The sequence below is a fragment of the Callionymus lyra genome, chromosome 16, assembly GCF_982586985.1.
Source record: "Callionymus lyra chromosome 16, fCalLyr1.hap1.1, whole genome shotgun sequence".
Lineage (NCBI taxonomy): Eukaryota > Metazoa > Chordata > Actinopteri > Syngnathiformes > Callionymidae > Callionymus > Callionymus lyra.
This window is the reverse complement of record NC_141833.1, coordinates 13,704,609-13,719,212: the sequence shown is the minus strand read 5'-3', so window position 1 is coordinate 13,719,212 and position 14,604 is coordinate 13,704,609. Positions and strand designations below refer to the sequence as shown.

Sequence of the window (14,604 nt, the reverse complement as noted above, 5' to 3'; positions counted from 1 at the left end):
TTAGCATATGCTACATGCTAAGAGTCCATATCTGCAGCAGCATTAAGCCTCAGTCGTCTCCGTTTCGAATTTCAGCTTTAAGATAAATGACTATCATTAATATGAATGTATCTGTTCGGTAACATGAAAAGTACATCTTAAAAATAGTACATATATCTTTTAAAGTTATCATCAAGCTGTTAGCAGATGCCTAACTGTCCATAGCAGCTAATCCATCTCAGTTCAGAATCACAGTTTTTTTTTTTTAGATTATACACTTCCTATCCTCCAATAGTTAAAAGGACTGATTTTATTTATTTATTTCCTCTTCCTGAGTGCCAGAAAGTTTTTAAAATGTGACTTCCTACTGGGGGGTTTTCGAATTTGACGCCCCCTATGTCATACAACAAATGTGGCTTCTCCAGTTATTGATAGGTTACTTGAATTACCTGTTGCATATATACAGTATTTATCATGAATAAAGGCAAATAACAATCCCTGTTTTCATCTTCTAAGTCATATTTCCAGTGTCTTCAGCGATAATGGTTCATAGCAATACTACTTGCTATTAAATTGTACAATTCTGAGTTCGGAGTGGAACGAAAGTATCTGGATGTTCTGTTCTATGTTAGTCTTTGTATCCTTTGTCTTTGTTATTTTTCTTTGATCTATGTTCTTTATCTATAGACTTAGATTGTATCATCTTGTTCTTTCTCTTTACTTCTCTTTGTTCTTGTTCTTATTTTATTTTGATTTATTTTTTATGGAAAATTGCTGTATTTGCTGTGGCTATTGGAAAAAAAAGCCATATCCCGAAGGAGACCTCCTGAGGGATCAATAAAGTTCTACCTTACCTTACCTTACTTGTGTGTTTAGCAAATACTTTGGTCTACACAATTGAGTTGTATTTTTAAACTAAATCACTTTACAAAATTAATTTCTGATTCAGATTGTTCCAGCTTCTTCTGTGAGTAACATATCAAGTCTGTTTTGTGGTTCGATTGCCCACCTCCCCGGACCAGGCCGCATGATTCCCACTGCGGCATTCGTTTCGGGGGGAACACGTGGCGTGACATTTTAATCTATCAGCCAAAAAATCAATAGCAGTGGTCTTTCCTTCCCCTCAGAACGGATGCAGACGCTCCACGGCGATGCGGCTCCGGCTGTCACATTTACACAGAGAGAACGCAGGCGTTCCATTCTGCTGATAGATGCATCTGGGCTCGTCTCCGGGGAAATGTGCCTCCTGGTCAGGAGCGTTTCGACGGTCCCCCCACCACGCCACGGGCATGAGGGAGTAGTGCTGGAGTAGGGGGTGGGTGTTCGAGCCCATTCCCCCTGCAGCTGTGGCCTTATTCCCAGCACCTGACCGAGGGCCCAGATGTGCAAACGGGCAACAATATGAGAAATGTTACTCCCCTCTGGGACCCAGACACCTGCAAATTTGCAACCCCCCCCTCATCCTCCTCCTCCTCCTACACCCCTTTTTTCTTACGAGACAATGTAATCACTGCTCTGATCATTCACATCTGGAGATCATTTAATGAAAGTGCCTTTAAAAAGTATTCAACTTAAACGTAAAGAGTTTTAATGGAAAATAACAACACATTTAAAACTGTTATACACAATATTTACCGTGTTTATTTCCTTTTCTCTTTTTTTTTGAAGTACATTCATTTTTCATCTTCCCTTCCCCCGGACCAGATTCTGACTTTAGAATCCCAAGAGGCTCGGCACCAGATTAGGATTATAATATCTCCGTGCAGTGGACTCCATCCATCTTCACTTCCGAGAGAATTCCCCAACCTGTACCGACGGAGAACCATGGCATCTGATTCGACGATCTGCATCTCTTTTTCACATACAATTTCAAAGAAACTAGATTTTATATTTTCTTAATAATCCTGGATTTTGAGAGTTTGTATATATATTTTTAAAATAGATGTATATGTTGCACAATAGATTATGAATTCACAACAAACACCGGGTTAATTGGGTCAATCTTCTTTATTGGTGGACATTATGACCCCTTAATAATACACAAATGCATCTGAGCAGAAAATCCGACTTTCTTTTTTGCACGTTTGCCTGTTACATTTTTTTGCAGATTATATAAACCAAAAACATAGTTCACAGAAAAATTGTAGCACTTTAAGTAACATTAAACAGAGCATTTAAATTTCCATTTCAAAAAAAAAAAAAAAAAAATCCAATACAAAAGTAATGATTAACATCTCAAATGAAGCTCAAGAATATCTGTGCATGAATTCAAGGAAGAGAAGTTGATCCGTAGATGAGCTGCGAGATTTGGAAAAGGCAGCTGTTGACATCTAGTGGTGAAGACTCGTACATGCAAAATGTGGTTCGTGAAGCGTTTATAAATAACTTTATTTAAACGCAGAAGTTACAGATTATTATTAATATTAATAATACATCAATGTATCAATTAAGATATCAACTGCCTTAAAATTCCCTTTTTTTCTAGTTCATTAAAATTTTATAATTTAAATAAATACACTTCATTATAAAATGTCATTATTTTCTTAAAATATGTATATGTAAACTTGTTTTGGGGGCATTGACTGACTATATGTATGATTATTTATTTTCCTGTTATTTACTATCAAGTTCAATTATCGTTCAATTTCTAATTTTTATTTACTGCAAAATATTATTATTCTTACCGAATAATTTTTGTCAACAAACTATTGTACTAATGTTGTAAAAACACAACGTATCTAATAATGAAAATGTCTGGTAAATTATAATTTAGAAAATAAATAAACAAGTCTTGTTCTTGTTACAACAAATCTTGTTAAATAAAAACAACAATTGGTATTTCGTAAAAAGATTTTCAAACTGCGAAAATACAAATTATGCCTCGTCTTATCAAAATACTACTTTTATTCTTAAGTATTATTTACTAAAAAATCGTATATATCCGGTAAACCCAAGTGGTAAAGTTAAGTTTGTATTGGTTTATTTTTATTTAAAAAGCCAATTTTGGGTTGTTGTTGTTTTTTCCAGACCAATGCTAATCGTTTTAATTTTGTCTTCACAACAATACATTATTAAAAGTTAACTGACAAGTATGTTTAAATAAAATATTAAAAAGATTTACAAACAGGAATCATGACACTTTAATGGCACTTTGTGTTCACTTTCATCTGCTTCTGAATTAAAATAATAACTACCTTTGAACAGCAGAGGGTGATAAAGATCTATGTTTTTAAGGAAGCCACGTTTATTCCAAAAAAATGAAATACTCCTTAGTGGAAGCTCCTCGTTAAGAAGACATACTTGGATTGATTCATTGCTTTTTAGCTTCAAGGCAGCAGAAAGATTATTCACAAGTCAAGTAGTCTCTCGTCTGAAGAGGCGAAAAATAATGAGTGTCTAAATTGACAACATTAAGAAAAACTTCCACGGAGGAGCCTTTGAGTGATGAGGTACAGTACGTCATTAACACACACTTTAATTTCACGATCGAAGACATCTCGGAGACGATGGAAGGTTTTAGTGGTTTTGGAATCATTCCTTCCAGGGTTGCAGGCATTCGGTCAGGCGCGCAGGGCGGACGGCGGGGGGGTGGTGTGGCGTTTGGGGCACAGGATCTTAGCGAAGGCCCTTCGGAAGCTACTGTGGCAGAGCGGGTACAGGAAAGGGTTAATGGCCGAGTTGAGCCACAGGAGCCAGAAGGTGATTTCGTACCAGTGACGCTGGATGAAGCATCCTCCGCAGGCGGCGCGGATGATCATCAGCAGGGTGTACGGGGCCCAGCAGATGGCGAAAACACAAACGATGATGGCCAGGGATTTGGCAATTTTCTTATCCCTGGACAGACGGCTGGGCAGCGCCGCCCTGCTGGTCGGGGGATCGACTTTCCCCAGACTGGGGGACGAGCTCTGGGAGTGGACGGAGACCCGTCGGGCCAGCTTGCTTCCTAATCCCGAGGCGTGGGAGACGCCGTCGGGCGGAGGCTCGCCGCCGTGCTGCAGGTGGGCCTCGGCGCTCCGCAGCCTCCGCCGCCGGATGTTGAGGTAAATGCTGAGGTTGAAGAAAGCCACCGAGATGAAAGGGGAGAAGAACTCCAGCATGGAGGCGCTCAGCAGGAAGTACCAGGAGCGGTAGAACTCGGCGAAGCACTCGTCCTTCGGCACGTCGCTCGTGCCCACCACCAGGTCCCAGAACAGGATGGCCGGGCTGTAGAGGACGAAGGCCAGCGCCCAGACCGTGACCATCTTGACGATGGCTTGATGAGTCATGCTCTGTCTCGCCCGGTAGCTCATCTGCAAAAAGTGTGAAATAAAATCCACTTTAAATCACAGTTTCATACGAATCAACGGAACTCTGATTGAAAAGCTCTGAGCTGCAGTGCATCATGGGACCTGTCGTGTGAGGGTAAATTACAGGAAGGAAGTTGAAGAGAGTGAAAACGAGAGGAAAGATCGAAGGAGGCGAAGAAGAGAGTGCAGTCAGGAAGAACAGATGAATCTGTGTCAAAAGTTTCTATTCAGTCCAATTGATGGGACAATAAAAACCATATTTATTTGACAGTCAAGCCGGAAAAAAATAAAATCTAACAGAATTGTTAGCAACTAATGTTAGCGTTTGCCACCTTTAGCTTCACAAAAAAAAGCTTTCAATATTTTGTCGGCTTTCATCCCATCTCTTTTTTTGGAATATTCCATCTTTTTCGTCATCATGCTTGCTAAAAGGCAATGATGTAGAGATCCCCTTTCGTTACATTTTAAATTGTAAATACACTTCCTATTCTATTTCTATTGTATCCACCTCATTGTTGGCAGTTTACGGGGAGTCGCTGTTTAGACTGTGTTTAACATGTGCACCGGACTTCCCATAGACCGGCGTCGGCTCGTTTACACTTCTGACTTGCATGGCGGTTACACTCCCTTGACTTTTCTCTTCCTTTTATTCTTTTAGCGGTTCCTGTGTCTGGCGGCCACACAATTCTAGATATCCCTGTAGTTTGTTGAGGACTTTATAAGATTTTGACTTAGAGAAAGGACTTGTATTTGTTTGCTGACATCTGGTGGACTTTTTGGATACTGTTTTCATTGGACATCTGTGAACAAATTATTGTTTAGTTAATTTAAATTGTGTATGTTGTCTTCCTTTCCTGTGTTTTACCCTTTATCGTAACATAAACATACATTTTTCCACTGTTTCAATTCTTATTTATTTTTTTATTTTTTTCAGATTAACGCTATGTTAATCTCTCGTGGGACTTTTCGATACAAACGTGGTAAAGTTAAGTTTGTATTGGTTTATTTTTATTTAAAAAGCCAATAAACATCTGGATTTATCATGACATAAACATACATTTTTCCGATGTTTAAATTCTTATTTATTAAAAAAAAAAAAATCAGATTAACGCTATGTTAATCTCTTGTGGGACCTTTCGGTACAAAAGTGGCCAAAAGTTAATCTTGTTTAGAGACAAGAAGACACAGAGATGGTTATCACTATTAAAATGTATATTTTAAAATAAACAGTGAATAAATGACTAAAGTAGTAGTTTTTTTTAAGAGAATTAATTCTCTGCAGCTTGTTTGTCTCACTGCCTCCTAATAGAACGTATGGGAGTTGGTGGAGAGCCAAAAATGACCAGATGTGGTTTCACACAATCGTTTGTAACCTCCCGTGTGATCCCATCTGATTTTGGTCCTCCTATAAATATTCATCATCATCTCCGCTCTGATTAGTCGCTTCGCAGCAGAGAAAATCCTCCTCAGCGCTCGGCTGGTTCTGACACTGATGCACTGAGCTCGACCGTATGTCGGAATCTTTGTGAACCGGGTCAGTGGAGGAATCTGAGGGTTCGCTTTTAAGTCGTGGAGAACGAATTCACGCAAAAAACAACATTTGTTTGGTATTTTTTATTTAAATTTTATACAAAAATGCTGTGTTTTTTTTAAAAATTATTATTATTATTAATGCATGATATTTTTATTTACTACAGTGGGATGATGGACCTGGGACCTCATCCAACAAGGGCAGGGTAGAAATCTAAATTCTTTTTTTAACTCCACAAAAAAACAATGTTGCGCTCTAATAAGCATAAAAAATTATTTAGTTTGTTGCATCACTGCAACATTTATTTACATTAAAATATAATTTCAATATAACTTATTTTTATGATGAATAAAATAGATCATTACATACATATTTTATAAATTAATAAATATGTATACAATAACAATGGATTTACATATAATAGCTGTATATTTTATATCTAATAAAAACACATTTAAAATATACAATTAATACAAATAAAAGAAAACACACATACAAAAATTATATTTGGATGTATAAATCAGAGTAATTATTATTTTTATATGTATTATTTAAGTTATAAAAAATGTTAAATGTGGATGATTAATTCAGTTTTATTAATTGAAACTATTTTCAAATATATGTTAAAATATTAGGCATTAAAAATATTTTTAAAATATATAGTATTCATCTTATTATGACTTTTAAGGTATATATATATATATAACATTTTTTCTAGTAGTTTTTTTTTTTTTTAACATTGATTGGATCCTTTAAAATATTTTTTCTAATAAAACTGTCATAGTAAAACAAAATAAGTATTTATATACGTTTGTATAATATTGCATTTTTGTTCAATCTGTTCATTTTTTTATACAACATTCCATTTTTACTCGCAAATACATTTTTGAATCTACTGTAGTACTTTGGGGAGAGTTTTCCTTTTGTTTTTATTGACTTACACATGAAAAAATATTCATGGAGTGATTTTATAACTTTACAAAAAACGATTTTTCTCTGTTCATAGTAACATTTTTCGACTAACGCCTCCACAATGACCCAAATCTTTTCGCTCCGTCTTCCCTTCAAGGACGAACTCGACCGCATCGAACCAGTCAGTGACGCTTCCCTCCATCCATTGATCGCACAGAAATGCTTTCAAGCTTTTTGGCATCTGCCATCCCTGCTCCTGGGCTGATTGATCTCGGCAGGTAAGGGGTGACCAGAGCTCACCGGAGTCCCTCCATGATCAAAGCCTCCTAATTAAAGAAAGAACCATTTCTCTCTTCACTGTTATTTGTATTCCCTGCTCTGATGTTAAGTGTTTGCTGGTGAAAGGAAACATTGGTGCTCTTTGTCCGCCACCACATTAGCGTTAACGCACCCGTGCGAGTCAGCGCGCTAATGCATACGGACGAAAATGGTGAAGAAAAAAAAATGGAGAAAGATACGAGGTGCTGGACGGGTGAGCTAATGGCTAACACGAGACCCGGGGTGTCTATTCTTAGATGTGCAACACTCGTGTAAAATGGTAAAGAAACTGATGTAAGTGCTCTTGGTTTAGCGAGTGTTCATAGTATACACGTTTAGCCCCCTAAACAACACCAGAAACGCATTTTGATTTATTTTTCGTCATATACAGTGAGTCGCAACAATATAGAACACCTCCAATCCCAATTTTTACGGGCTCAATAATTTTTTACAGTAGCTAAATAAATAAATCAAGACTGTATGATTTTCTTGTTTTTAATTCTACACATACATTTGTTGGCTCTCTGAGGTCTGGTTTGAAAGATAACGAAATGTTTTGTTTCCTGAAAATGTGTTACACTAGTTCGTTTATGGTTGATGGTTCAATAATGTGTTGTTTTTTTTAAATAAAATAATTCAATTTTTTACAATTTATATAATAATAGTCACTGCGTTTGTCCATTTTTGTGTTGCAATTCAACTTTCAACCGCTAGATGGCAGCAGTCATTATGTTCTTTGCAGCCAAATAATGAATTCCCGTAAAAGTCCGGCGATGTCTGAGGACGAGAGGATACAGTCGACCTCAGCAGCTTTTAAAGCAGATGTTGGACATATTTTGGTTTAAAATCAAATGAAACTAGTTACGACTTTGTCAAGAGTCATGTGGTCTGTACATTCTGTAAACTTTGTCCATTTTTGTGTTGCAATTCAACCTTCATCCGCTAGATGGCAGCAGTCATTACGTTCCCTTTTTCTGTGAAGACCAAACCAATTGGTTTATTATTTAATATTATTTATTATATTATATGGCGGAGTACACCCTGGATAGAAGATGGTTTTGGAATTTATCAGTTAATATAACATTTACAGTACAGATAAATCCAACCCATGTGAGAACTACTGTCTCAGAGTCATCTAAAGATTCTCCAATGTGGCCCATCACAAATGTTTTTAATGATGACATAGAATGTCATAGTTAAAGTTGTGTTTTTTAAACATTAATTGATTCTAAATAGATGTTGTTTGAACCTCTGTTGTAACTTGAAGTATTATAATTACTTCAATATTATAATATGAATTTAACATAAATATAGGGAATTAATAACAATTAAATCTTGGAATTCATTGTAAATTTGTTGATACATTGTTTAAGATAATATCTTAAAATAACTCCTATAACAAAGTAAAACATTCTTATCTATCTTGCGTTACAGGGTAGTAAAATTACGCTAAATACCCAAAAATAGCAAATATTCATATAGATTGTGATATATTTTGTCACAATAAAAAACAAATCAAAAGGTTTCGCAAAAATAAATGTATTATTTAACAGATACATTACGTTTGTATGATTAATAAAGCATAACATCCTTTTAATTCCCCAAAAGGGCAAAAATTGTGGGAACTAATGCTATTTTAAAAAAAACGTTTCTTTGTAATAGCCGAAACATTTGAGCAGCATATTAACCTGCATGAAATATTACTATTAGGAAATAATTTTGTTAACGTAATGAACCTAATTGGTTCAAAATTCTCATTTTTAATCTATATTTTTACCACGACGTGGAAAAATACAAAAAAAAGGTGTACATTTATATCAAACACTCTCAAATCATCTTGTAGTATTGAATGAATCTGTACATTTTAACATTCTAAATAGATTTTCACACATTTTTAAAGGCACCGGTTTCATAAAATGCTTCTTATTTAAGTCGTCAGTGAGGTTTAGATACATATTGAATCCCCAAAAAAAACATCTTTTCAAAAGGCAATTCCCCAATATTTTGACAGGGAATTCCTATAATGAGCCGTGGCTCCGAGCCTGAAGGAGTCAGACACATTAACCTTTTGCAGATGGGCACCTGTGGGACCACGAGGGTTGCATTGTCCCTGCCAGTGACCCCGGCACACTCCAAAAACCTACTCTTGTCCATGACTCATTCGTGGTGTAACAGTGAATTCATGCAGGGAAGAATGTCCACTCACTGCTCTGGTGACTGAGAGGAAGCGGTCGTAACTGATGAGGACAATGTTGAAGACAGATGCTGAGCAGAGAAGGTAGTCCATGACCAGCCACAGCTTACACAGTCCTCTGCCCAGAGTCCACCTGCCGGTCAGGATGTAAGGGATGTAGACCGGGATGCAAAATGCACCTAAAAAAAATCAAAATAAAATCAAAAAAATATGAAATTAATAAATAAATATAGTTGTTTTACTCACCCACGAGGAAATCAGATATTGCCAAATTGAGAAAGTAATAGTTGCACTGTCTCCTCAAACTCTTGTCCACTTTGAAGGCGAAGATGACCAGAGCGTTGCCCAGAACTATGACCATGACTAAAGTTACCATCATCACCATGAGGACGACGAACACTGGTCCAGAGACGCCGGAGCTGCTGTGGACTCTGTTGCTGGTGTCCGAGGAAACGCCGCTGGAGTTGAAGTCACTTTGTTGCTGCTGCAGCTGCTGCGACATGATGGGTTTTATTTATTTTTTTAAAAGGTCCTTAAATTAAACAGTGGCGAGGAGGAGAAGAAGAGGAAGCAACAAGTGTCAACACCCCATTCATCCTCTAGACGAGACGCGGCGGCGGTGGTTTGTGATGCTGGAGGACAGTGAGCGAGCATCGCCAGCAGAGGGCGCGCCTGCAGCACTTTACTCCATCAGTCTATTGAATTACGCTTTTAACGTTAAACTATTCATCGATGAGTCGAAACGAGTTTGGATTGGATATTGCGATCACGTGTAAAGAAACTTAAAAGTTATTTTAAATATATATTTTTAAGTATTTTGGTGGCATATTTAGTTTTTTTTGTTGTTGATCATTTTACCCTATTTTTTTATTTTATTTTTCACTTTTTTTTAAACTCATAACCGTCACCATCTTTAATGTGGCCCTTGAGGAAATGTAATAAGCCCAGCCCTGAAAAAGATAAATAGGAACCAGAAACTTTCATTTCCAGTGTAAACACAACATGGAATGATGAGTATTTAATAATAAATACAAATTTTGTTAAAACGACATCCAGTTTTAAATGACATTAATTTGGGCACAGAATATCCTAGTTTCACACTTGTTAAATCTTGTTAAATGATACTAGTTTGAACCCAAAAGTGCCAAAAATACTGATTGTTAAAATAGCATACATGTTAGCATCTTAGTGTATTTTTGAAAGTTAACTTATTTTCGGTAACAATTTTTTTCCTGTTGATTTTATATGAATGTGCAATTTGTCCACAAATGATTGCCTCTATTTATAACTGATCATATTTGAGTGGAGTTTTTCATTCAGAGGCAAAGTTTATATTATATAGCTAGCACTGCTCTGCAGTGAGAATTCTGACCCGCTCTAGTAGAAGAACTCACATTTCTCCAATCCTTAAAACTCTTCACTGGCTGCCAGTTTCTTTCAGGATCAATTTTAAAATTCTGGTTCTTACTTTCAGATCTATTCATGGTCAGACCTTACATCAGTGATCTGATACAGCCTTACACCCCAGCTCGGGCTCTGAGGTCTGTGGATCAGAATCTACTGATGGTTCCTGAACACGGTTCAGGACCAGAGGAGAGAAATCCTTCCAAGATGTTGCTCCTAAGCTTTGGAACGATCTTGTTTGATGGATCTACTGACTCCTTCGTAGTCGTCTTCGTGTTTTACAAATAACCTTTATTTACTTACTTACTTACTGGCAGAGCAATGGGGTATTTGGTTACTGTTGATGACGCATGTTGCAACAGTGACAAATGTTTTAGTAAGGATGGGTAAAATCATGAGGCATCGCTAAGCACCACACTGTTTATCCTCTTCCTGGTTTGTCCTTAAGATGCCTGTATGGTACTAGTCGCTAATATCTGTGAACTGTTTTTAGAAACACATACACACACACACACACACACATATACACACACACAGGATATTTATTTACCTGGAGCTGATAAAGTAGTTTAACGCATAATGAAACCGTTCGCTACTGCTAAAAATACAGGTACTCCAAAAATAGAATGCATGTTAGCATCTTAGTGTATGTTGATATGTTAGCATATCTGGATTGTTGTTTTCAAATGTAAATGTTGTTTTTTTGTTTTGTCTATTTCAAATGTAGGTGGGATTGTGTATTTGGGTACACATATTGTTGTTTAATATTTTTCGTTTATTAGCAATTAGACTCATTGATTAGTTGTACTCAGTTAATGCTAAGCTGCGTAGAACGGAGCTAAGCACTGATGGTTACTAGGAAGCCACAGTGACAGATAGTGAAGCGAGTGTCGTTTACAGATTGAAGTCTTTATTTTATATCAAGCATTAAACAAATTTATTTTGTATTGATACATTTTGTTGTTGTTGAATTAATGAAAAGCTCTCAAATATATTCCTACACTTATTGACTCAGCTCATTTTAAGACAAGCTATTCAATGTTCTAAAATTTGGGAAGTAAAATACCAAATCTAGCATATACATCTAATATCTCATCATACTTAATACAAGACACAATGGGCACAAGAGTAACATTTAAGTAAGATATTGTTTATTGGCAAGATACGTATCACGCTACAGGGTCAATAATACGTTTTTTTGCGATACTGTAGCAACAGGAATATAATATAAATGTAGTATTGTCGAGTACTTGAATCTGGTGTTGCAGAATTTACAGACCACATGACTCTTGACGAAGTCGTAACTGCTTTCATTTGTTTTGAAACCAAAATATGTCCAAACATCAGCTTTAAAATCTGCTGGAGTCGACTGTATCCTCTCGTCCTCAGGCATCGCGAGAATTCATTGTTTGCCTGCGAAGGAAGTATGCCATCTAGCGGTTGAAGGTTTAATTGCAACACAAAAATGGACGAACAATGTGACAATTATTATATAAATTGTAAAAAAATGAAATATTTTATTTAAAAAACACCCATTATTGAACCATCAACCATAAATGAACTAGGGAAACACATAGAATATGATTTGCGAGCCAAAAAGTGAAAAAAAAAATGATTCAGTGCTGTCGAACTATCGATGCAGGATCCTGGAAAATAATCTTGAATTTTAAAGTACTACAAGCAAGAATACAATGCATTAATTCATCAGCCATTTGCCACTTTCTCCTCTGGACAAGCGTCTCCATTTGTTCTCTGTTGCTTTCGCATATTTATACTTGCAATTTAAGCTTCCTTGAGCCACATACTGGCAGAAGAAGGTCTTATTTGCATTCTGATACTAGCCTGCCGGCGTGCCAGCTGTGGTCCGGGAGAAATGAGAAACACTAGAGAACAGTAGAAGTGACTAGAGGGGCTCACTTTTGAAAGACTGTTATTTTCTCTCAAATGGAAGTAGCGTGGTCGCCCAGTTAGCCGCATGACAGCTGCAGCCGGAGCAGGGAATGAGGGACGTGATGAGGGATTTTACTCGAGGTGTGTCACAAGGTTCTTCTCCTTTGTTTCCAAAATGGAAAGTAATAATTGAAAAATCTCGCTACATGTTTAAAGAAAGAAATGCCATCAAGTGAGTTCGGGACATTATTCAAAATATGTTTATGTGTTAATGGATATAAATACACAGAGATGTGTGTATAAATATTATAATCATTTCCCTCCTTGTCTATTACCTTCTCATGTATTTCCTCCTTTTCTATTAACTCATGTATTACCTCCTCGTTTATTACCTTCTCATGTATTTCCTCCTCATTATTTACTTTCCTGATTGTTTTCCTTCTCCTCGATCCTTCCTCATATATTTCCTCATCTTTTCCCTCCTCAAGTATTTCCTCCTCAACTATTGCCGCCTAAAATATTTCCTCCTAATATATTCTCTCGTCATTGTTTTCCTCCTCATCTATTCCCTCCTCATGTATTTCCTTGTCTTTTCCCTCCTCATGTTTCTCCTCCTCATCTTTTCCTTCCTCATGTGTTTCCTCCTTGTCTTTTACCTCATTTAATTCCTCCTCATCTATTCCCTCCTCATGTATTTCCTTGTTTTTTCCTTCCTCATGTATTTCCTCCTCATCTTTTTCCTCCTCGTCTATTGCCACCTTATATATTTCCTCCTTATCTTTTCCTTCTCATTGTTTTCCTTCTCATTTGTTTTCTCCTTGTCTATTTCCTCCTCGTCTATTCCCTCCTCATTTATTTCCTCCCCATCTTGCTATTTCCTCCTTGTCTATCCCTTCTCACTGTTTTCCTCCTCGTCTTTTACTTCCTTATGTATTTACTCCTCATCTATTTCCTACTCTTTGTTTTCCTCCTGGTCTCTTAACTTCTCATGTATTCCCTCTTCCTCTATTTCCTCATCATCTATTTCCTTGTCTTTTCCTTCCTCATGTATTTCCTCCTAATCTTTTCCCTCATGCTATTTCCTCCTCGTCTATTTCCACCTCAGATATTTCCTCCTCATGTATTCTCTCCTCATTGTTTTCCTTCTCATTTGTTTTCTCCTTGTCTATTTCCTCCTCGTCTATTGCCTCCTCATTTATTTCCTCCTCATGTGTTCTCTCCTCATTGTTTTCCTTCTCATCTTTTCCCTCCTCATGTATTTCCTCCTCGTCTATTCCCTCCTCATGTGTTTCCTTGTCTTTTCCACCTCATATATTTCCTCCTAATGTATTCTCTCCTCTATGTTTTCCTTCTCGTTTGTTTCCTCCTCATTTATTTCCTCCTCATCTTGCTATTTCCTCCTTGTCTATCCCTTCTCTCTGTTTTCCTCCTCGTCTATTTCCTACTCTTTGTTTTCCTCCTGGTCTCTTCCCTCCTCATGTATCTCCTCCTCATCTTTTCCCTCCTCATGCTATTTCCTCCTTGTCTATTTCCTCCCCTGTTTCTTCCTCCTCCTGTCAGTTAAACTTTGGCACATTTGGTGGACATTAAACCCTCATTGCTAACCAATCGTTATGATTGATTGGTGAAAGATTCCCTCAACACCAGACACAAATGCATGATGGGCATTCAGTGTTATGTTGGCACCACAAGTTAGTGGGTTGCTGTAATTGGTTAGTACCACTAAACTTATAACCTGGTTAGTTACTGCTGTACCAAATAAAACCACCTGTTTGAAACCTTGGATACACAGGACCAGAAGCTCAAATCTTACCTCACTTACCTTACCTTACCCCCTATGTAAGTAAGTAAGTAATTATTATTTATATTATGTCTTCTTTTAATCACCTTTTTAATAACCTAAATATGCACTGGCCTTGGAAAGAAATCTATACATGAAATCTCAGCTGCACCCGTTTACATTTCCAGAACCTTCTGTTCCCGTTAAAAGCTCCATCCATTCCTACATCTTTAGCCACTTCACAGTCGACTACTTCCGAACAACATGTTACAAGTGTTTTGGACCAATTTTCGTCTGCCTGCCTCGTCCG

At 37.1% G+C, this 14,604-nt stretch overlaps 1 protein-coding gene across 1 annotated transcript; it reads right to left on the bottom strand.

The window, feature by feature from the left end:
- Positions 1-3,462: 3,462 nt before the first annotated feature.
- On the bottom strand, positions 3,463-9,722 carry LOC148063822 (histamine H3 receptor). Its single transcript, XM_087811718.1, has 3 exons — positions 9,467-9,722; positions 9,233-9,399; positions 3,463-4,268 (listed from the first exon to the last, which is right to left on the bottom strand). The coding sequence occupies exons 1-3, from the start codon at positions 9,720-9,722 to the stop codon at positions 3,540-3,542; spliced, it is 1,152 nt and encodes a 383-aa protein (XP_087667844.1). The 3' UTR covers positions 3,463-3,539.
- Between the last annotated feature and the right edge of the window lie 4,882 nt (positions 9,723-14,604).